Here is a 22,441-nt window from a genome sequence, read left to right as displayed (position 1 = left end):
ACGTCCGCCGAGACCACACCCTCTCTCCAGGCGGCTCCGGAGTTGGCGGAAACGAAAGGGGCGGGACTTAGGCGTGGCCAATCAGCTGTAAAGGAGCTAAAAGGCGGGAAAAAGCGGGAGCAAAAGGAATCTGAGGCGACGTCCGGAACCAGAAGCCCGAAGCAGAGGGCAGGTTGAAGGAAGCCCCGGTCTCCAGGTGACACACAGCGGTCCTTCAGTGTCAGGGTGGCCCTTTTTGTCCGGCGGCATCAGCCTCAAACGCGAACACTCCCACCCCACGTCACAGGGAGAGCCTGAGCCGAAGCAGGTAGCCCTTGGCCCTCGTTTGGGAGTTTCTCCGCAAGCCTGAGGCCCCGAATCCCAGCCTGAGAAAATGAACCCTTAGGAAGATGGAGGGGAAGCCCAAAGGGAATCCCTTATTCTGAGAAATAACCCCTCAAATCACCAGAACCGCCTACCATATTCGCTCCGTGGTGTTGCCCCTCCTCTGAAAAAAAGGGAGCTTTGTCTGGCTCAGACTTTTCCAGAGCTCTGATATCACCTAGGACTCCCCCCCACTTTCTAGAACTTTCCTCCTATGTCCTTTCACGGAGAGAAGGCTGTCTTTTAACTGGGTCCTGGGGCTCCTGTGTCAATGGACATGGCCTGGTAGCACCCCAGCTCTCTTCACACCCCCTTATAGCTTCACCCTGTACCCCGCCTCTAGGGCCCTCCTGTCCTCAGCCCCTTTGACTATACTCCTGACCCTTGGGACCCGAAGGAGTCTCTTTAGCTGTGCTCTCTACTTCTAGGATGCTTAGCACCCCTTTACCTCATGCCAGGCCAAGGACCCCCAGAAACCTCCTTAACTCTTGTGCCCAGCTCCCAGGACCCCCTCTACTAATATACTCCCCATTTTTGAGACCATTAAGTACCCCCCAATCCCCATTCCCTCCATTCTCAGGACCCCCATAACCTTGTTATGCCACATTCCTGGCTCCTGAGACCCCCCTACAAGTCCCCTTACCTGATGTCACTCCTGGGATGTGAGGCAGCCCCTTTTTGTATGCTCCTCCTGGGACCCAGAAATCCCACTTCTTAACTGCAGCTCATAGGATACCCCCTCAGCAGCTCCCTTATCCCCAGGGCCCCCATTCCTAGGACCCCCACGGTCTTGGCACAGCCTTGTCCCCTCACCCCTTATTCCTGACTCCTGGGAACTGAAGTAGGCCTTTCACTTCATACCCCTATTCCTAGAAGCCCTAGGTTCAGCCCATCCCCACTTCTGGAACCCTCAGTAACCTGCCCCCCCAACTCAACAGTCTCAGCAGCTCCCAACCCCCATCCAACCCCACTCCTGGGACTCCAGTATCCCTTCCGTGTACCCTAACCCTGATGTCTCCTGTCTATTGTCTTGCAGCAGCAAAGTCCTAGGGTCGGCCTGGAGCACACAGGCAGCAGCACCCAGAAGGCAGTGCCCAGCACCCCTGCCCTCACTTCTGGGGCCCCAGGAAGAGAGCAGCCGCCATGCACCTCCCTGAAAGCCTGCAAGACCTGGCTTACAGTGATGCTGTGCGCTTTCTGAGAAGGCCAAGGAGCATCTCAAGGATCTTGGCAGCGGTGAGGTCCCGGTGGCCTGCCTGTGGCCCTGAGAGACAGGACAAGAGGGGTCAGCTCATAGAATCAGGATGGGGGAGGGGGGGTAGGAAGGGAGTCCCATGGGGAAAGGAAGCAAAAGGATGCTAATAATTGAAGCAAACTTTTGACAGGGTCATGCTATAAATACCCACATTAAGAAAACAAAACAAGACAGGCGTGGTGATGCACACCTATAATCTCAGCTACTTTGGAAGGCAGTGGTAGGAGAATAGTGACTTCTAGCCTTAGCTAGGTAAAGTTAGCAAGACCCTGTCTCAAAAAAACAAACAAACAAAAGGACTAGGGCATAGTAGAGCATCTGCCTGGCTGTCCAAGGTCCTGGATTCCATGTCCACTCAGAGGCATAGAGAGTTGGGAAAAGAATATGCCTATTTTATTTTTTTTAAACAGTACTGGGGTTTGAACTCGGCTTGATATTTGCTAGCCCATTGTTCTGCCTACAGCTTGAACCATACCTGCAGACATGGGAAGCTAAAATGTAATGTAGACCTAAGGTACCAGGAGTCAGATGGCCACCATCTGTCAGGCACTGTGCCAAGGCTTTCCAGGCATCCATTCCCACATTCCTAAAGAATCTGGACAAGAATGAAATCCTCAGTATATGAAGGGTTAGAGCCATGGCTATGGGCTTTAACCTGTACTGCTTCCATTGCTAGCTCTTGACAGAAGTGAAGACTGAGGCTTAAGAATATGACAAGTGGGGCTGGGAAGGTGGCTCAGTGGTAGAGCGCTTGCCTTGCATGCCTGAGGCCCTGGGTTCGATTCCTCAGCACCACATAAGCAAAAAGAAAAAAAAGCCGGAAGTGGCACTGTGGCTCAAGTGGTAGAGCGCTAGCCTTGAGCTGAAGAGCTGAGGGACAGCGACCAGGCCCAGAGTTCAGGCCCCACGACCGGACCCCCCCCCAAAAAAAAAGAATATGACAAGCATTGATCAGCAACACAGGAGGAGGTGGGGTGCTCTGTATCAAACATAGGGTCTTCAAACAGATTTTTTTAGGGGGTGTCAGTCTTGGGGCTTGAACTCAGAGCCTGGGTGCTGTACCTGAGTTTTTGTGCTCAAGGCTAGCACTCTACCACTTGAACCATACTGCTGCTTCCAGCTTTTTGGGCAGTTAATTGGAGATAAGAGTTTCAACATACTTTTCTGCCACAGCTGACTTTGAACTGCGATACTCAGATCTCAGCCTCCTAAGTAGCTAGGATTACAGGCGTGAGCCACTGGTGCCCAGCTAAGCTTTTATTAAATAGCAGAATTTTTGTTTTGTTTGTTCTGCAGTACTGGGCATTGATGTCAGGGCCTTGTACTTGTTAGGCAATTGCTCTACCCCTTGAGACATGCTTCTAGGACTTTGGTTTATATTTTGTGTATGAGACAGAGTCTCCCTAACTTTTCCCAGGCTGGGCTCAAACTCAAGATTTTCCTTCCTCCATCTCCCAATCAATAGCTGGGTATTAGCAGAGGTACCACCATGCCTGACTAGCACTGATTATTATTAGAACACATCATGACTTGTGCTCAAGGGGAGAGCTGGTTCCAGGTGCCTAAGATGATGGATACCTGTATCATATTGTCTTTGTCCCCTGGGGAAAGAGAAATTGCAAATGTCAGATCTGAGCATCAGGTCCATTGCCAGTAGAGGCGTCTTTCTTGCTCCCCCTGTGACATGAATGTTATAGTCCCTAGATCACCTGAGGGGAAACTAAGGCTCCCAGAGGCTGAGCAGCTTGCCCAAGGACATCACCCACTAGTGAACAAGTCAAACTCTCAAAGCCTGGGAATAAAGGGCTGGCGGTGAGGGAGGAGGAGGCCCAGCTGGTGTGGAGGAGTGCGGGCAGGGGGGGAAGGGCCTCCCACTGTGCCAGACTGGTCACGGACTTTGCCCGCTGCTGTCTCCATTCTCCTCCTACCTGTCCTCTCCTCCTTCCCCCCTGGTCTGGCTCCTCAGCAGGGAGTCTCTGGGCAGCTGGTACTCTGTCCTTTCCCCATGCCGTCTGCCAGCTGGTGTCTTAACTGATGAATCTTTGCTCCTTCCCCAGGGACAGGCCAGAGAGGGCGTGGAAGGAGGTGGGACTCAGGCAACTGAGGCATAGGGTCCCGGGAACAGCTGAGCCCCCTGCCCACACCTCTACTATCCTAGGCATTATCACAGCCAGGATCTTCTGGGTGGGTGGGCACTCAGCCAGCCCAGGAACCTGGACATCCGGAGTTCTGCTTTTCAACCCCACCCCTCCGCCTGACTCACCTTGAGAGGACACTTCCTCTCTCTGGGCCAGTCGTGACAACCGCCATGTTCCTGAACCCCAATTCCCACATTCCTCCTCTCTGGAGCATAATGACAGTCTGAGAAACTGAGGCCCCAGACTTATGCCCAAGGCCATACACAGCTGGCAGAGCCAGCCATGTCCACCTCCTTTCACCCCACCATAATAGCCTCCATTCATCACTCGCAAAACAGAAATGAATTAATGACACCTCCCTTGTGGGGCTGGCACGAGGCTCCAGGTGCAGGTAGAATGAAGTACTCCAAAATGATGGATGCACCCCCACCCCCCACCTGGCTCGGCCTCACGCTAGCAATGCCAGGTGCTCCCATCCACGGGCCCCAAGACCAGGTGACCATGTGATGGCTTGCTCCCAGAGTTGCCCAAGGATCTCAGTGGACATGGAAATGCTTGGCAGAAAGAGGGACTTGCTGTTGTGTTGTTGTGAATTGATTAACATGAAGGACAAGAGGAACACGAGAAGCCCTGAGGAGTTCGGGGTCAGTCTTCTGCCTCCTCCCCACCCCACCCCCCAACTCTGAAGGGCACAGCAAGGACAAAGGAAGTCAATCATTCACTCTTCACACATTTCTATAGAGGGCCAACATGATTCTGGGTGCTGGGACTCTTGGGAGGGGGCCCGTTGGGCAAGAGTTCAAGTACACCACCACCACCAACTCCTATTGTCAACACTGCCATAGCCAATCAATCACCAGGTCCGATTTCACGTCCCAAATCTTCCTGGATTCTCCAGGGTTCTGACCTCAGCATTTCTCGCCTGGGCCGCCCACCAACCTGGCACTCAGCTCTGCGAGCTTCTTGTCTTGCCCTGCTCTCCAGTCCATCAGCAACACGACCCAGATGACTTCTCTAAGCTCAGATCTCACCTGGGCCAGGCAAAAAGATAAATTCAAATGAGAGCTTTACCTTGCCCTGGCTTACCTTACCTGGTGTTCCAGCCTTGTCTGTTTGTTTGATCATTTGTTTTGGGGTAGCATTGGAGATATCTCCAGGACCCACACATGCCAGGCAAGCATTGTACCCCTTGGGGGTGAAGGGCAGGAGGCTGAGTGTGTGGGGTGGGGACAAGAATAGCCCCACACCCCTGGGCCCCAGGGAGGAAGAGCAGCTCGAGGGAGACGCTGAGCTCTGCTCTGGTCCCTGGGGGTCTGCAGATCTTCTCCCTGGTCATCTTTTCCTCCTTGTTGACGGATGGCTACCAGAACACGACAGAGTCTCCCCAGCTTCTCTGTGTCCTCAAGAGCAACAACACGGCCTGCAGCTTTGCGGTGGGCGCTGGCTTCCTTTCCTTCCTCAGCACCCTGGTCTTCCTGGCCCTGGATGCCCACGAGAACCGCATTGCCAGCACCCGCTTCAAGACGTCCTGTCAGCTCTTGGACTTCATCGTGGCTGGTGAGTTCCCCCACGCCCACCCCACTCCCAGGCCCTGCCCCTCCCTTCCCCATGCACAGCCTGACTGTTCCTACATTCTCTGCCTCACACACACATACCCCCCTCCCCTTCTTTGTTTGGATTTCAACTCTTCCCCTCTCTTCCCTCCCAGCGAGGCCAGTCCCAGTGTCTGAGGGCCCAGGAGCCCTTGCAGGTCATGGATTCCAGTGCTGGCTGAGAAAACTTTCTATGAGGGTGGAGGTGTCTGCTCCTGAGCTTTCCAACACAGAGCTAATGGCCACACGTGGCCGCCCTGCACACATGGCCAGTGCAGGGGGCGTGCAGGGGGCAGGGCGTTGGGGGGAGATCCAATTCTCCAATTCCCTTCACAGTATAATTTTCTTAGTCGAAGTTGACGCAGCCACGCAGGATGGGCAGAGCTCCTTTAGAAAGGACTCTGTGGCTTGTACCCCCCAGGGGCTCTCCCTGAGCACACTCTCCCCCACCCCCTCTTGTCTCCTTCCAATCACCCGCAGTCCTCTGGGCAGGCGTGTGGTTCACAGGCTTCTGCTTCCTGGCCGGCCAGTGGCAGCACTCACGACACAATCACTTCCTCCTGGGCAACAGCAGCGCCAAAGCAGCCATTGCCTTTGCTTTCTTCTCCATCCCTGTCTGGGTGAGGAGCCCCGCACCCCAGCAGGGTGGGAGGGGAGGGCGGTGCCTGCTGGCCTCCCCCAAGTGCCCCCTCTCAGTGCAATGTTAGCCAGCTGAGCTGTTGGTACAACTGTCCCATGACCCCTCAGACCAGACCGCAGCCCCAGCCCCGACCTTCAGCCGCCCCTTTCCCACCCACAGGCCTTCCAGGCCTACATGGCCTTCCAGGACCTCCGGAAAGACGTTCCAGTCCCCTACAAGCGCTCCCTGGATGAGGGTGGCGTGGTCCTAAACACCCTCACCCCACCCTCGGCTGCCAGCCCTGTCAGCATATCCGCTGCCAGCTCCGCAGTGTCCCCCTATCTGACTGCGCCGAAGGGCCCCCGCCTCGCCATGATGCCCGACAACTAAATAGTAAAGAGATATCTTCCCTACCAGCCCTGTCCCTCTCGTGTCTGTCCTGCTTGTCCCTTGGGTGGGCCCAGGGAGGGGGTGGAAGCCAGCCAGGTCACCTTGGGGCCTCCCCCTCCCCATCCCACCCCTACCCCCTCCCCGCTCCCGGACACCACCTCCACAGCAGCAGACTGGCAGTGATGAGAGGGGGAAGGCACTTTTTTTCTCAGGCCTTGGAGGAGGCAGGCACTGAGTCCTGTCAGGTCCCTGAGCCCCACACTAACCACGGCTGGGAGGCAGAAGTTCAGAGAGAAAATGCCGCCTCCCCGCAGAGACAGTGGCAAGAACCAGGGCCAACAGTGGAACAAAGAGACTTGGCACCCCCAGACGCTGTGAAAGCCTGAGTCCTGTCACTCCCCACAGCGACAAGGGATGAACAAAAAACCATGCTGTGAAGAGCTGGTGATGAGTCAGGGAAGCTGAGTTCATGAATGACAGGCAGGGAGGTGTGTGTGTGTATGTGTGTGTGTGTATGTGTATGTACACACTGGGGGTTGAATTCAGGACGCTCTCAGCTTTCTTGCTGTACCACTTGAGCTATACCACTGGAGCATTTTCCTGGTTAATTTGAGATGGAATCTTACAGGCTGTCTGCCCAGGCTGGCTTTGAACCTGGATCCTCCAGGTCTCAGCCTCCAGGGTAGCTAGGATGGCAGGAGCATGCAGTAGCATGCCTCTGAGATCCCCAGTAACAGGAAGCCTAAAGTAGGAAGATGGAAACTCAGGCAGATGCCCAGTGGGGAAGTGAGATATGCACCTAAAAATAACCTGTGAAAAACAGAGCTGGAGGCATGGCTCAGTATTAGAGCACCTGACTAGAGAGTAAGAGTCAGAGTTTAAACCCTAGGATTGCCCAAATTAAATTAAAAACACCAAAGTGGTCGAACAAGGTCTCTGGTATCAGGAAGTTCAGCTGCAAATCATCTTTGCCTTGTCTATCCACCATCAGTTTCCTCGTCTTTAAGGTTAAACAGGTTAAACCCTTTCATGTAAGGGATTGGGCCTGTCACCTACTAAGTAACAACTTCCTTATAGGAGAACCGGGAGTGATGAGGCAGTTAGCAAAGTCTACAGGACAATTAAGAAGTTAGACTAGGGTTGAGAGTGTGGCTTGTTGGTAGAGTGCTTGCCTAAGCATGCATGAAGCCCTGGGTTCGATTCCTCAATACCACATACACAGAAAAAGCCAGAAGTGGTGCTGTGACTCAAGTGGTAGAGTGCTAGCCTTGAGCACAGAGAGGCTCAGGGAGAGTGCCCAGGCCCCGAGTTCAAGCCCCATGACTTACACACATACACACACACAGAGTGATTTGGAGATTTAGCTCAGTGGAAGAGCATTTGCCTGGCAATTACAAGGCCCTGGAGTTTGGTCTCAGCTCTGGGGAGAAAAAAGTTTGACTAAACCAGGAGTGGTGGCTCTTGCCTGTAATCCCAGCTATTCAGGAAGTGGAAGATCAGAAAGATCATAGTTCAAGACAAGCTTGAGCAAAAAGTTTTAGAGACCTCATATCAACCAGGAAAAAGCTGGGTGCAGTGGTATCCACCTCTTGTCTCAGCTACACAGGAAGCCTAAATAGGAGGATAGAATCCAGAGCCTATTTTTTTTGTAATATGCAAGCAAAAAGGGATAGGCGGGGGGCTGGGAAGGTGGCTCAGTGGTAGAGCACTTGCCTTGCATGCCTGAGGCCCTGGGTTCGATTCCTCAGCACCACATAAGCAAAAAGAAAAAAAAAGCCGGAAGTGGCGCTGTGACTCAAGTGGTAGAGCGCTAGCCTTGAGCTGAAGAGCTGAGGGACAGCGCCCAGGCCCAGAGTTCAGGCCCCACAACCGGACCCAAAAAATAAATTAATTAATTAATTTTTTTTTAAAAAAGGGGGATAGGCGGTATGGCTCAAGTAGCAGTGCAAGTCCACAAGTTCAAACCTAAGTTCTACAACAACAACAAAATCCAGATATCTCTCAGCCAGGCAGATGATATAAATGGAGGAAATAGGCCAGGTATAAAGCCAGTCTGGAGAGGGATCTGGAAAATATTTCACTTGCCTTTTAACTCCACCAACAAACAAACAAACACATGGTGTCAGCTTGGTAATAAATGATAACCCTGGTCGCCAAGTCCTGGGGACCTCGGCTCACAGCTCGCATCCCAGCCATTCAGCTCCAGCCATCTGTTGCCATCCAGAAACGAGGGCTTGGCTTTGTCAAACTGACGGATTTCTTTTCAAGAGAAGCCAGAAATTCCGACTATAATGTGAAAATCTGGTTTTAAAAGGCTGGCAACCCATTTTTTTTTCCCTAAGAAAACATGCAACAAACATGTCAATCAAGGGAGGGATGGGTGCTTCCTGTTTGTGCCCTCCGACACCACACAGGCTCTTAAAGGCCCTCGGCAGCTCTGAGGGTCTACAGAATGGTCAGGCCATTTCCAGGTTGAGGTAAAAAGAATCCTGGAGATTTTTTTTTTCTTGCAAATAGCTTTCCCAAACAGAGCTGTGAGGATTCAAGGTGACCCTGAGAGTCCTGTGGAGTCCCCATTTCCCATCTTCCAGCTCCTCCTGCACCCCATGTTCCTCCACCAAAATCAAAAGCTGACAGAGGCATACAGGCAGGGCCTCACATCTCCCAGGGATCGGACACCACACGGCAAAAAGACAGGTATCATTTTCCTCTGTTTATTTCAAGAGAACAAAGAATGAACCATCGAGTTCTGTACAAAAACATGGCATTAGAGGTGAGTGATCCTCGGGCCTGTCCCCTTCTCACGCCCGGGCCCACAGCTCTTGTCAAAAATCAGAACAAGATCCCCCCAAAAATCCCAAATTCTGGGCAAAAAAAAAAATTAGTATGAAAAGATCAGAGTTCCTCAGCCTCCCTTCCTCCTTACCTCCATCCAGCCCAGGAACTTGGGGCCACAGAGGGGAATGGGAGGTGGGGGGGGGGGGCTTCTGCAGGTGTAGTGTTTGGCAATCAGTGGGGGGAGTCTGGGATTGGGATCTGAAAATGGGAGACTGATGGTCTTGAGGAAGAGACAAGATCTCCAGCCCTGCCCCAGCCCAGAGGATAATCAAAAACAGTTTATAAAAATTGGGGATCAGAATACAAGAGAAAAAGGAGTCATCAGAATCAAAAACTAAATAGTGGAAAGTTTTGTATTTTTTTTTCTCTTTTCTAAAAGGCAAAAAACTACAAACAGCTCAAGTCCTGAGCTCCCCAAGATACGGGTCCTCCACCACACACCCCCACCCCAAAACTGGGCAGGAGCGGTGTTGGGAAGCGGGGAGAGGTGGGGCTCTTTAAAAAGTCACCCTTGGACGGGAAGGAGGAAGGCGCTTTGTCTCCAGTCACCTGGTTCACCTTCCCCTGCCTCCCGCCCAGCCGGCTGTGGAGAGGGCTGGCAGGACCAGGGCTAGGCCGGCAGGCTCAGCTTCTTCCCCTTCAGGACTGTAAAGGAAGAGAGACACAAGATGGGCTAAAGAGGGGGACAGCCTCCTGCCCCTAGGCTAGCTGGGAAACCTGGGGAGGGACAGCTCCAGGACCCCTCATCCTGAAACTAAAGGACTGGGTCTGCCTCAATAAGCCTTAGATCAGCAACTGGAACCCTGGCCTCATCCAAGGGGCTGAGCAGGGGAGGCCAAAGGGAGGCCCAGTTTCTTCTAGAGGTGGTCCTTACTCACCCAACAAAAACTCTGACCAGTAGCCCTAGATCTAAGACAGGAAGATCAGACCCCAGGTTGCTCTAGTCTCCTCCTCCTCCTCAGTGCCTCAAGAACACTATTTTTTGTTTTTTGTTTTTATGGTTGGTCGTGGGGCTTGAACTCTAGGCCTGGGCGCTGTACCTGAGCTCTTCAGCTCAAGGCTAGCACTCTACCACTTGAGCCACAGTACCACTTCAGGCCTTTTCTGTTTATGTGGTACTGAGAAATCAAACCCAGGGCCTCATGCATGAGAGGCAAACACTCGACTGCTGAGCCACCTTCCCAGCCCCTCAAGAATATTCTGGCTAATAGTTTGCACCTCTGGAAACTGTCTTCCTGCCTCCCTCCCAGCTTCCCTACCTCCTTTCTTTCCTTCTTCCCTTTGGAAAGTCCTTCCTTCCCCCTCTTTCTTCTGTGTTAGTAGACTGAGTCTAGGGACACACATTTCAGCTAAGCAAGCCCTCTACCATTCAGCCATACCCCCAGCCCTTTCATTTATATCTTTGTTTTGGTTTTGAGACATAGTCTCCCTATGTAGCCCAAGCTGGCCTTGAACTCATGATCCTCCTGCCTCAGGCTCCTAAGCAGCTGGGACAAGAAGTTGCGTACCACTATACCTGTCTAGTTCATGCACTGTATCTTCCCTAGAAGGACTTCAAGGGAGGAGAGGATGATCTGAACCTAGGGGCTGGCCCAGGAAACAGGTGATCAACAAATGTGTTGAATGAATGAATGAATGAATTGGGGTGAGTCAGAGTCCCTGTTTGGCCTGATCTCCACTTGAAGGGAATCACTGGGGACATTAACTCCTTGGTCTTTGGGGAAGCAGGATCGCGAGGTCTGAGATCCCAGAAGTGTCCCAGGGCTGGAGAAGCCTGTACCTCCTCCCTTCCCTTGCTCTCATCCACGTGGTCCTCCTTCCTGCACCAGGACCTCTGCGCTTGGGGCTGCCTGGCAGCACCTGGCTGGAGCCAGCCCTGCATCCCGCTTACCTTTGGTAATGTAGAGGTAGAAGAAATCGCAGTAGAGGACTGTCTGCACGAGGCCGGCCACAATGGCGATGAGGTCGAAGAAGCCCTCAAAGTGGTAGCGCCAGATCCAGTTGAAGAGATAAAGCGTGCGGTAGACGCCCAGCGCGAACAGGTAGTGGCTGGTGATAGTCTCCGCCTCCCCAGTCTTGCTCACCATGAACAGCTGTGGCAAAATGGCCACTGACTCCAAGTAGATGGAGAAGGTCCAGAGGATCTGCAGGGATCGGGTTGGGGGGAAGAGAGTGGGTATGAAGGTCAGAATGAGGCAGAGGGGGCAGGGCAGAAAGGAGGGTGGCATCGTGGTGGCCTATGCTATCCTGCCTGTGATCAACATTTCCCTTTGACAAATGAGGAAACTGAGGCCAAAGACAGTAACACCCAAGACCATGTAGCTAAACTTGAAGAGGAGACAGGAAAGCGTGGCTCTAAAGGCAGACACAGGGGGCGTGGCTGGTGTGGGCATTGTCAAGAAGCCTAGCATGTGTGAAGCCAGTACTACATACATACATACATACATACATACATACATACATACATACATGAATAATAAAACTGAAAAAGACAGTAAGTAAATAAATAAAACTGAAAAGCTATGCAGCAGTGATTCACACCTGTCAGGAGACTGACATGTGGAGGATCATGGTTTGAGGCCAGCCTAAGGTCCCCACCTCTCCCTCCCCCCAAAAAAAAATCCACAAGGATGCATTTCAATCAATAGCTGAGCATGGCAGTACTTGTGCCTATCATCCCAGCTAAATTATAAACATAGATAGGAGGATTGCTACCTGGCAGAAAGACCCTGTTTTAAAAATAACTGTCTGGGAACGTAGCTTAGTGGTGGAGTGCTTGCCTAGCATGCATGAAGCCCTGGGTTTGATTCCTCAGTACCATAAACAGAAAAGCCAGAAGTGGTGCAGTGGCTCAAGTGGTAGAGTACTATCCTTGAGCAAAAAAAAGGAGCGTAGGGACAGTGCCCAGGCCCTGAGTTCAAGCTCCAGGACTGGAAAAATAAAAAAGCAAAAAGGACTAGGGGCATGACTCAAGTGGTAAAGCACATGCCTACCAAGCTCAAGGCTCTGAGTTCAAACTTCAGTACTGCTAAAAAGCTTAAAATTAAAAAAAAATTAAAAGGCAGACCAGGTTGGATTTTTTTTTGGTGGGGGGGAGGGGGAGAGTGTCAGAACTAGGGCTTGAACTCTAGGCTTGGGCACTGACCTTAAGCCACAGCTCTACTTCTGACTTTATGGAAGTTTATTGGAGATAACAAATCTCATAGACTTTCCTACCCCAGCTGGCTTCAAACCTCAATCTTCAGATCTCAGCCTCCTGAGTAGCTAGGATTATAGGTGTGAGCCTGGCCAGGTTGAAATCTTGGCTTAGAGGTTCCTCCCTGTGAAACCTAATGCAAGGTACTTGGGTTCCCCAAGCCTGCATCCTTAGCACTTCCTTTGATCTTCAGACACCTAGACGAGACCATGTAACTCCCTATCTTAAACATCTCTAATAACTTTGTCCACAATCAAGCCCAAACTCCTGACCTTGGCCTTCAAGGCTTTCCCCAACCCAACCGCATCTCTTCTTCCTTCCCCTGGATCTTTAGCTATACCACCCAAGAAGAAAGGTCTATCTGGTCCTACTGCTTCAGGGCCTTTGTACTTGTAGTCCCCTCATCAGAGAAAGTTCTTCCCCTAGATCATCACATCTGCTTCTTCCTTAAGCCTCCTGACTCAACACCAGTCACCTCCTGAAAGAGGCTTTCCCTGACCACCCTCCCTCCAGGACAGTCACATTACCCCAGTCTCTTTGGGTTTCACTCTTTTTGAGATAGTGTCTCCTTACATAGCCCAGGCTGGCCTAGAACTCACAATCCTCCTGCCTCAGCCTCCCCAGGGCTGAGATTACAGGTATATGCCACTCTATCCAGCTCCGTGACAACGAATACATAAAGAAGAGTATTCTGTGACTAAAAAGTTAACTTTTTAAACTGGGCACCAGTATTCGAGCCACCCAGTTACTCCTGAATGTCTGACATTCACAGCCAACCCCAGGTAGGAAAGTCAGTGAAACTGCATCTTTAATTAACCAGCAAAAAGCCCAGGCTGGAAGCATGTCGCAAGTGATAGAGCACCAGCCATAAGCAAAATAGCCCTCAAGAGAACGTAAGGCCCTGAGTTCAAGCCCCAGTTCTGACAAAAAAGAGAGAAAATATTTAAAAAAAAAAAAAAAAGAAGAGGGCTGGGAAGGTAGCTCAGTGGTAGAGCGCTTGTCTTGCATGCCTGAGGCCCTGGGTTCCATTCCTCAGCACCACATAAGCAAAAAGAAAAAAGCCGGAAGTGGCGCTGTGGCTCAAGTGGTAGAGCGCTAGCCTTGAGCTGAAGAGCTGAGGGACAGCACCCAGGCCCAGAGTTCAGGCCCCATGACCAGACCCCCCCCCAAAAAATAAGAAGAAGAAGAAGAAAAAAAAAAGTATGTTGGATCTATGACCCAAACATTTTAAACAAGATTTTTGTCTGAAAACTCCTCAGTGTTGACTTCTGTTGAACACATTAGCAATCTTGGGGGTGGGCTGGCTTCCTAAGGTTACAAGGGGTAGGTCTGGGTGAGGGAAGGTGGCTCTGAATTATGATCCTTGCCAGGCCCCCCCAGGAAGCAGGAACTCACACTGTGCTCCCTGCCTCCCACATCCCTCAAAAAAAAAAAAAAAAAAAGCTAATTTCCCAGAGTCCATACAGGCCCCACCACAATGCCAGGAGATAGAAATCATGACAGTTCACAACTCAAAGTAGACACCCCCTCAATCCTACCCAGGCTACAGTCACTGTACAAATGTCAGCCTCTCATTAGACTCCAATGAGGAGTCTGGGCCACAGCTCTGTGGTAGAGTAGTTTCTTAGCATGCACAAGGCTGTTGGAACTGATCATCCCCATTTTGTTGTTGTTGGTTGTGGGGGCCTGAACTCTGGGTCTGGGCGCTGTCCCTCAGCTCTTCAGCTCAAGGCTAGTGCCCTACCACTTGAGCCACAGTGCTACTTCCAGCTTTTCTTTGCTTATGTAGTGCTAAGGAATTAAACCCAGGGCCTCATGCATGTGAGACAAGCATTCTACCACTGAGCCACCTTCCCAGCCTGATCATTCCCATTTTATAGATGAGAAAACTGAGGCACAGACATGATGTGAGACTGACCCCAAGTTGCACTGCTTCTCAGAAGAAGATACAGACTTTGAACTTCTGTGTCCTGGCTCTACAGATCTGTGTTATACCACTAGGCCACCCAAGGAAATGCCAATGAAGCCTCCCAGAACATGTGTGCAGAGTGAATAAGAAATCTCAAGGAAGCCCCTCATGGAAGCATCTGAAAAGGATGGCTGTCAGCAGCCATTCTGCCACTGCCATCTGACCCTGCAGGAGCCTGCCAGCAGCCTACCTCCAGAGGGGTGAAGTCGTGATTGACCAGGAATGCCAGGATGGCTGTGGGAACAACCAGGAACTCCACCCTGAACGTGTCATGGTTGCCGTCGTAAGTGGCTTTGAACTTGCTGTAAATCATCCAGACTGTGGTGAAGGAGCAGGCTATGTAGACCACCTGATTTGGGAGAGAGAGGGAGACAGGCATTAGCTCACAGGGCAGGGCCCCCACCCCCACCCCAGGCTCAGATCCAGGGGTCCACACCTCAGGCTCCTCCTCAGACCTCAGTCCTCCTCCTCAGATGTGGAAGTCCAGACCCCAGCTCTCCTCCCTCAGACCTAGGACTCCAGCCTCATTCCTGCCCTCTTCCCTGTCCCTCCTTCCTGGTTCCCCTCCTCAAGCCCCCCAGAATGTGTCCAGGCGCCTCTACCTTCATGCACGTGTTGTAGAGGGAGATGTAGTTAGTGAAGAGGTCAAGGTAGCGAGCAGTGAACACCACGGCAAACAGGACCTGGCTCTTCCCCGAAATCCCTGTGGTTGGAGTACAGAGGTCAGGAAGACAGGGGCAAGCACAGGTCAGGTGTGGGGGAGGGGGGTGCTGCTGGGGTGGTAAACTAAGTCACCAGTGCCTGGGTCCAGCCTGCAGCGGCTCTGAAGTGCAGCTGTCGCCAGAGGCCTTGCCACCTGAAGCCAGGCTGGCTCCCACCGCCCACAGCCAGGGGGCAGCCGGGCCCGAAACTACTCCAGCCCGAGGCTCCGGCCGGAGCTAGGCCTCATGGCCACCCCTGACCCTTCCAGGGTTTCCCCCACGATCTCGATCCACGGCGGGGGCGTGCGGAGGACCCGGCCTGACCTCAGCCTCCCGGAACCAGTTGCCTCCCTCCTCCTGCTCCCTTCCTGGCCACGACTGTCCACGTCACCAACTCCGCCTGCCACAGCTCTGGGTCCCCAGCCCCGGCGCCTGCGGGGCTGCCGGGATCGGGGCTGCAGAAGGCTGAACTGGGGGGTGGGAGGGGGTGGGGGGGCCAAGAGCCACACACACACACACACCCGTGTGCGCCCCTCCCTGAGTCTGGGAATGGGAGCTCACCCCTCCTCGCCTCCTCCCCCCACCCCGGGAACCCCAGACTTGAAAAGGGGGGAGTCCCAGCAAGCGGTGCGACCTCTACTGCTCCCAAAGCCTTCTCCGGGTCTGGGCTGGGGGGGGCCCGGCCTCCCTCCTCCCCCTCGCCCCCCTCTCCGCCCCTGCCCCGCGGGCCCCTCCTCACCGGCACACGATCGGGACTTCCAGATTTTCAGCAGTAGCAAGATGATGGCCAGGAGGTGGGAGAGGTCTCCCAGGAATCGGAAGAGATTCATAGTTGGGGCGGGAGGGGGGGGGTGCTCCGGTGGGGCCGCGCTGGAGGAGGCGGGCAGGGCTGGGGGAAGGGGGGAGCCTGGCCCGGGGGAGGGGGGAGCTGCTCCGGGGCCGGACGGCTGGGCCGAGGGGCGGGAGAAGGGCCCTCCGGTGGGCTCCGCTCCGGGGAGGGGGCTCTGGGAGGGGGGGAAGCCGAGGCCCGAGCTGGCGGCTGAGCTACCGCGGGGGAAGAGGGAGGGCGGGCGGAGGGGCGGGGGCCGCGCCAGGAAGCTCCGCCCCCGGGGCGGGGCCTCGGCTCTCGGCCTCCCCCTGGCGTCCGCCTCCCGCCTTGCACAGCCGGCGATGGATGCCCCCTGGCCAAGGCTCGCCTCGGAGACGCTGCCAAGGCGGCTAGCATGCCATCGTCCCAAATCCTGCACCTGTCTGTCCCCTACGCCGTCTGAGCCTCCCTCGCGGGTTGAAGCGAGCCGCCTGGCGTCTGCCTTGCTGCGAGGGGATTCCAGAGGCTGGCCTCTGCACTTTTAAGAATCCTGGGATGCCAGGATTCTTGGTTGGGCGTGCCTGTGATTCCCAACCCTCAAGAGGATAAAGCAAGAGGATGGTGAGTTCGAGGCTAGCTTGGGCTACACGTCCGGACACTGAGAGGCAATGTCTGAGAGAGGAAGAGAAAGAGAGAGAGAGAGGAAAACGAAAAAGAAGGTAGCCTTAGACACTGAAAGGCGTCAAGCTTCCTCCCTCAGACCCAGTGCATAACCCAGCCTCCTCCCTCAGAAGACAGGGGTCTAGGATCTAACCTTCATTCCTCAGACAGAGGGGTTGGGCTCAAGATACTAAGCCCTAGCCCCTTTTGCCCAAACACAGGGGTCCAGGCCCCATCCCTCCTCCCTCAGATCAGTTGTTCAAATCCCATCCTTTTTCTCTGAGACCCAGGGATCCAGGTTTCTAATCCTCCTCCCTCAGAACCCAAACACGACTAGAAAGCCCCCATGTGGCTCTGAATGGGCTGTGGTAGGTAAAGGACACCTGGGATTCTGAGAATGTAGCCTGGAAAATGCCCATATTCATGGCGTGTGTGTGTGTGCACACGCACATGTGTGTACACCCATATGTTGGAGGGACAATCCTGAAGTAGGAGCTGTGAGCTCCCAAGTCGTCTGATTCAAAGTTTCCCCTGGATGCCAGTCGTGACACCCTTCCTTGCTACATTCCTAAAGTCTGGGGGGACAGGAGTGGATTGGGGAACTTAGGAGGAAGCCATGGTGAATGTCCATTCCTGGAGTGAGAACATTTTCTCCATGAAATGAATGAAAGGGAAGAGGAGATGAGGGTAGGAGGCTGGAGACTGGGCCCTGGGTCTGAGGGGGTTGGGGGGTGCTGGACCCTGGGTCTGAGGAGAGAGGGCTGGGGCCTGGACCTAAAGGAAGAGGGCTGGGCACCTGGACCCCTAACTTAAAAAAGGAGGGCTGAGCCCTGGACTCCTGATGGGTCTGAGGGAGGAGGCTGAGCCCTGGATTCCTACTGGGTCTGAGGGGGAAGGCTGGGGCCTGGACTCCTGAAGAAAGGAAGGAAGGGGCAGAGGAAGAGGTCTGAAGGAAGAGGCAGAGGCTTGGACCCCTGGGTCTGAGGGAAGAGGCAGGAGCTTGGACCCCTGGGTCTGAGGTGGGGGAAGGCTGGGAACTGGACTCCTGGGGTCTGACGGGGAGGACTGGGTCCTGAACCTCTGCATCTGAGCAGGGAGGGCTAGGGCCTGGACTCCTTCCTGGGTCTGAAGGAGGAGGGCTGAGGCCTCGATCTGATGGAAGAGGGCTGGGGACCTACACCTCTAGCTTAAAAGAGGAGGGCTGAGGCTTGGACTCCTGGGTCTGTGGAAGGAGGCTGTGGTGAGGACTCCAGCTTCTGTGGAGCCCCAATTGCATGTCTAATCTTCTAGGCAATATCAAGCACAGGATGGGACTCATACAGTGGGCATGGGAGTCAGGGAAAGAGGGAAAGGCTGGTCCTTCCCACGCCACTGAGTGGGGCTGGAGCCAATGTGGAGCTGGACCCAAACATTGGAAGCTGAGTTCCAAGTGAATATCGGCACACGAGCTTTGAGTCCCTGTGTGCCCACCCGGATTGTCTGTTTCCATTCACAGCCCCTCACTGCCTTGTCCCGGGGGGGGGGGGGAGTGGAGAGGCAAGAAGCCAGGAGACAGGGTAGGGGGCACCCCCCTTTCCCCCTCCTCAGCCCTGGCAGGAGGAGGGGTCCCTAGGGAGGCCAGGAGGGGGGGCTGTGGGTCTCCTGGCAGGGACGGACGGGGACTGAATGTTAATCGCCTCCCGGGTGAGTGTGTGTGTGTGAGAACAGAGCTAGTGTGCGAGCGAGTTCCTCCCGCTCCAGCTCAAGCAGCGGCTGCCGCCGCCGCCACCACCGCCACCCTCAGCCCGCCCACCCGCAGCCTCCCTCGGCCACCCTGAGCCCAGCTGAGGTGTGGGGGGGGGTGTGTTAGCCTGGGTGGGTCCGCCCGGCCCCCAGGGGTCTCTCCTGCGACAAACATCTGCCTGGTGAGGACGGTGATGGGGTGTCTGGGGCTGGTTGGGGGGGGTGTGTCTGCAGTGGCCGAGGGAGGAGGGGTCTCTCTGTCTGTACCCACCCGGAGCTGCCTGCCTGCATGTCTCAGCCCCCCACCCCCAAGTCCTCCCTCCCCTCCCTCCCTCCTCCCCGTGAGCCTCCAAACCTGGATGCATGGTGGACACCTGGCTTCAGTGCCTCCTGCCTGCGTCCAGCCGGGCTCCTGGGTGTCCCCAGCTGCCTGTGTCCTCCTGTCTGTCCAAACAGCAGTAGCAGCCGGGCCCCCATTGGACCCCTGTGTGTGTGTGTGTGTGTGCGCGCGCGCGCGCTCGCGGGCGCAGGCACGTGTGTGTGTGTGTGTGTGTGTGTGTGTGTATGTGTGTGTGTGTCCCTCCTGGGGCTCCAGGGGTGTTAAGGGGGAATCCCAGGGAAGTGAGGTATGCGTGTGTTTGCCTGTGTTTGAGAGTGGGGGCGCCGGGGGGAGGGGGTCTGGAGGTGGCCAAGCGAGGAAGGGGAAAGCAGTTCCCCCAGATAGGCAATCTCCCGCCACACACACACACACACACACACACACACACACACACACACACACACACACGCCAGCCACGGGCTTCAGAGGTGACCCAGACAGACTGACGGACAGACAGACAGACAGACAGACAGGCACAGATAAGGGCACAAAAGGGATGTGCAAATAAGCCAAGGAGGGGCGAGATGGGACCCGTGGCCGGAGGGAGAGGGAGGAGCTGGGACTGAAGCCGCAGACAGACAAGGCACCCCAGGTGGGTGGAAGGGGATCCCCGCGGGGGTCGGGCTGCAGGAGGACACCCCAACAGCCTCTGCAATGTCCGGGGCCCAACTTCCAGTGCAACATGTGTAGCCTCGTCCTCGCCTAGTCGGAGTGGCCGCAACCTTGGGGGACAGACAGGGCAGGTCGGGATCAAGGAAGAGGAGGGAGAGACAGAACGAGGGACAGGCCAGAGGTCCCCACCGCCGCTGCCACCACCACCACCTCTGCTGCTGCCGCCACCGCCGCCACCACCACCGCTGCTACTGCTGCCGCTGCCGCCGCCACCGTCGTGACCTGCTGTCCGGGGGCCACCCCCCTCCCGCCCCCCCCTCAGAAATCAGCGGGTCTCTGGACACTGAGCTCCGATCCTGGCCCCCGCACAACTCCCCCCAAAGAACAGGGTCATGAAAAGGTAAGGCTGGGGCTGGGGGGGTGTAGGGATGGGAGTAAGAAAGGGGAGCCCCCCCCATCTAGGATAGTGAAAGTTAGCCAGGGGCCTCATGGAGAGAAGGGGTTTGAATGGTAGGCAGGGGTCTTTGCCCCCCCCCACTCCTTGCCCCTTGGAGGTGTCTCTGCTCCTTTGCTTTCTCCCTCCCTGAACCCCTTTTTTCTTGGGCATGTGTACCGCAAGTACCTCCCAAGTCCCCCCCCATTTCTCTGAGGCTTTGCTCTTCTACCTGACACCCCCCCACCTCTCCATCTCACCTTGTCTGCACCCCCTCCCTGCATTGGGCTCCCCCATCGCTGGCCGTCCTCTCCCTCTCTCCTCTCACTCTCCCCTCCCACCTCAGAGCTATGAGTCTGCTATTAATACTGCTGGCAAGGACAGTGTGCTGAGGGCATCCAGGCCCCGCTCCCCTTGCCCTGGGCCACCACCCCTTCCTCAGGATTGCTCCACCAAGCCTTAGGATTGGGGTTTGGGGGGGAACAGACCACCATCTGCAGCTTGACTTGTGTGGGGGGGGGGGCTGTTGATCACCGTGGCCTCTCTCTTCTGTGATGAAGACAAGCACACCCCAGGAATGGCGGGCTCACCCCTCCATCTCTGCATCCCAAAGACAGGCGGTGCTGTGGGCAGGATCTCAGTGTGGGGGGCCCACTGGGGCGGCAGGAGCTGGGGGGGGCGGGTTGCAGGATGTTGGGACTGAGGAGGTTCTAGACAAGAAAAAAGGGGTCCTTAAGGGAAGACAGGCTGGGAACTGACTTCTTGGGGTTAAACAGAGTTAGAACTCAAGTGCTGGGGGGTTGGGGGGGGGGGGACGCTGGCCAGGCCTGGGCGCCTTCTCGGGAGAAGTTGGAGGGTAACTCCAGTGGCTGAGGGGCGAGGGCTGGGGTAGAATTAGGGGCTCCACCTTTGCAGCCTCCGTGTGGATGAAAGTGTAACCCACCAGTCACGAGGAGGAGGTGGAAATTAGCGATCTGGACCTGGCCATGGGGGGGGAGGGGGACCGGTGTGTGTGGGCACTGGGTTGGGGCCTCCAGGGATGGGTCGGCAGGGGTGAGGGACGGCTGCACTCCGAAACCCTTCATGGAAACGGATGAGGCTCCAGCCTCCTTCGAGGGGTGGGGCTGGGACTGCCCTTCTAGGCCTCATCAGGAGAGAGGGCCCTGGGGTCCCCAAAAAGCACCGGGCCAAGAAGGAGTGGGTCTGAGAGGCAGAGAGGAGGGGGCTGACTGGGGGGCGGGGTACAGCCATGGGGAAGGGAGGGGAGAGGCAGCGTTAACCCCGCGGGGGCCAGGCCACAGCTGTGAGTTATTTTGGGGGTGGAGGGGGGGCTATTCTGAGAGCTGATTGAGCCAGCTGCTAGGGGACGGGCAAGGAGAGGAGGGGTGAAGAGGAGCTGGGTTTGAGAAGGGCTGGGCCTGCTGGGAGCCCCCACCCCTTTCCCTGGGGGAGGAAGTGACTTGGGACCTCTGGGAAGATGGGGTGATGGTGGACAGAGGGGAGGGGGGGGTTGGAGCCTCTAGGCAGGGGAGGGGGGCGTGGGCCTTTCCCCCACCCTGGTTGGCTGTGGGGTGGACAGGCCCGTGCTACCATGGCAACCGGACAGGAAGCTGATTGATTGACAGCCAAGTGAGCCCTTCCCTATCTGGACCCTCACCCCTTCAGGAAGGCCCAAGCAAGGCCTCTCAAGGCTCTGCCCCCATGCCCCCCCAAACCCCAAGACTCTCCTCCCTCAGACCTAGGACCCAGGAGTCTAGGCTACCAGCCTGTCCACCACACCAGGCAGCCAATGTTCAACAGGGGGCAGCGGAGGCGATGCTGTTATTTCCTCTAATTTATTAAATTGTTCTGGGCTGGGAGCCAGAGACCCCCCCTCCCTTCCCAGTCCTCCACAGCTGTGCCCCCCAACCCTAAATGCCAGCCGTGCCCATGACTGTGGCATTCTGATTCAGAATGAGGGGACAGGGACAGGTTGGGGGGGGCAAGAATGGTCTGGGGTGGAGGGAAAGGTCAGAGGAGCTTTTTCTCTTCTTGGGACACCCCACTAATGTATCCTTTCTTTTTCTCTCCCCCCCCATACACACCTGACCCCTTTTCCCTTTCTCTCCCCCCCCCACTTTTTTTTCCTGTTATTTTCGCTCGCTCCTGCCACCCGCCTTCCTGGACTTCCTTTCATGTCTGTGCTGGGTACCTCCCTGGTGCGGGTCCGGGTCTTTGCCTTGCTTTGCTATTTCTGTCTTCCTGTGTTTTCTCTCTGCTTGGACTGCCTTCCCGATCTCCATTCGCCTGTGTGTGTTCCATCGGGTGGCTCTGGGGTCTGTGTCTCTGGCTTCTTTTCCTTGCTGTCTTTCCCTCCCATCCAACTTTCCTCTCTCCCGCTTTCCTGCACCTATCTCTGCCTCTTTCCCGGCCTTTCCATCATTTCTTCCCTGGGTCCTGGCTCACTTACTCCGTTTCTGTCACCATCTCTTACCACTCTGAGCCGCTCTACCCTGTTTCTTTGACCATCTCTCTTCTTATCCTCTCCTTAACCACCTCTCTGTTCCTCTTTCCATCGCTCCTTTTTCTATCTTGGACCTTTGGGGGGGGTCTCTCTTTCCCATCTGCTGATCCTCCTCTCCACCCCTGCCTTCTTTTTCTCTTACCTGTTTCATCCCCTGACCCCATTATTCGCCCTGTCTCTGTCTCCCCCATTCCTACACTCCGCTCTCCCAATCTCTGCATCGGTATTCGGGCTCCCTTCCCATCTCTCCCTTCCACCTCCCT

The 22,441-nt window shown here is 55.3% G+C and overlaps 2 protein-coding genes across 5 annotated transcripts; one reads left to right on the top strand and one right to left on the bottom strand.

The window, feature by feature from the left end:
* The first annotated feature begins 13 nt into the window (after positions 1 to 13).
* On the top strand, positions 14 to 6,383 carry Syngr4 (synaptogyrin 4). Of its 4 annotated transcripts, none has more exons than XM_070000514.1 (5): positions 14 to 196; positions 1,403 to 1,599; positions 5,076 to 5,313; positions 5,829 to 5,968; positions 6,148 to 6,383. In XM_070000514.1, exons 2-5 carry the CDS (start codon positions 1,507 to 1,509, stop codon positions 6,355 to 6,357), a joined length of 681 nt encoding a protein of 226 aa, XP_069856615.1. In that variant the 5' UTR covers positions 14 to 196; positions 1,403 to 1,506; the 3' UTR covers positions 6,358 to 6,383. The 4 variants fall into 4 exon arrangements, with proteins under 4 accessions (XP_069856615.1, XP_069856614.1, XP_069856613.1 ...); XM_070000513.1 differs by having other exon boundaries at positions 1,400 to 1,599; XM_070000512.1 differs by having other exon boundaries at positions 14 to 307.
* Positions 6,384 to 9,057: 2,674 nt separating this feature from the next.
* Positions 9,058 to 16,061, bottom strand: Kdelr1 (KDEL endoplasmic reticulum protein retention receptor 1). Its single transcript, XM_070001054.1, has 5 exons — positions 15,801 to 16,061; positions 14,963 to 15,063; positions 14,551 to 14,709; positions 11,087 to 11,339; positions 9,058 to 9,840 (listed from the first exon to the last, which is right to left on the bottom strand). The coding sequence occupies exons 1-5, from the start codon at positions 15,889 to 15,891 to the stop codon at positions 9,806 to 9,808; spliced, it is 639 nt and encodes a 212-aa protein (XP_069857155.1). The 5' UTR covers positions 15,892 to 16,061; the 3' UTR covers positions 9,058 to 9,805.
* Positions 16,062 to 22,441: the final 6,380 nt, after the last annotated feature.

This window comes from Dipodomys merriami, unplaced genomic scaffold (genome assembly GCF_024711535.1).
Source record: "Dipodomys merriami isolate MVZ:Mamm:240054 unplaced genomic scaffold, mDipMer1.0.p SCAF_57, whole genome shotgun sequence".
NCBI classification, from domain to species: domain Eukaryota; kingdom Metazoa; phylum Chordata; class Mammalia; order Rodentia; family Heteromyidae; genus Dipodomys; species Dipodomys merriami.
This window is presented reverse-complemented; position numbering and strand designations above follow the sequence as displayed.

Bases quoted from the DNA above. Each gene is read 5' to 3' on its own strand.
- Syngr4 (XM_070000514.1), top strand. From the start codon at position 1,507: ATGCACCTCCCTGAAAGCCTGCAAGACCTGGCTTACAGTGATGCTGTG. The intron at 5,314-5,828 runs GTGAGTTCCCCC...AATCACCCGCAG, and splicing joins CTTGGACTTCATCGTGGCTG to TCCTCTGGGCAGGCGTGTGG. The intron at 5,969-6,147 runs GTGAGGAGCCCC...TCCCACCCACAG, and splicing joins TCTTCTCCATCCCTGTCTGG to GCCTTCCAGGCCTACATGGC.
- Kdelr1 (XM_070001054.1), bottom strand. From the start codon at position 15,891: ATGAATCTCTTCCGATTCCTGGGAGACCTCTCCCACCTCCTGGCCATC. The intron at 15,064-15,800 runs GTGAGGAGGGGC...CTCCAACCACAG, and splicing joins GAAGTCCCGATCGTGTGCCG to GGATTTCGGGGAAGAGCCAG. The intron at 14,710-14,962 runs GTAGAGGCGCCT...CTCCCAAATCAG, and splicing joins TCTACAACACGTGCATGAAG to GTGGTCTACATAGCCTGCTC.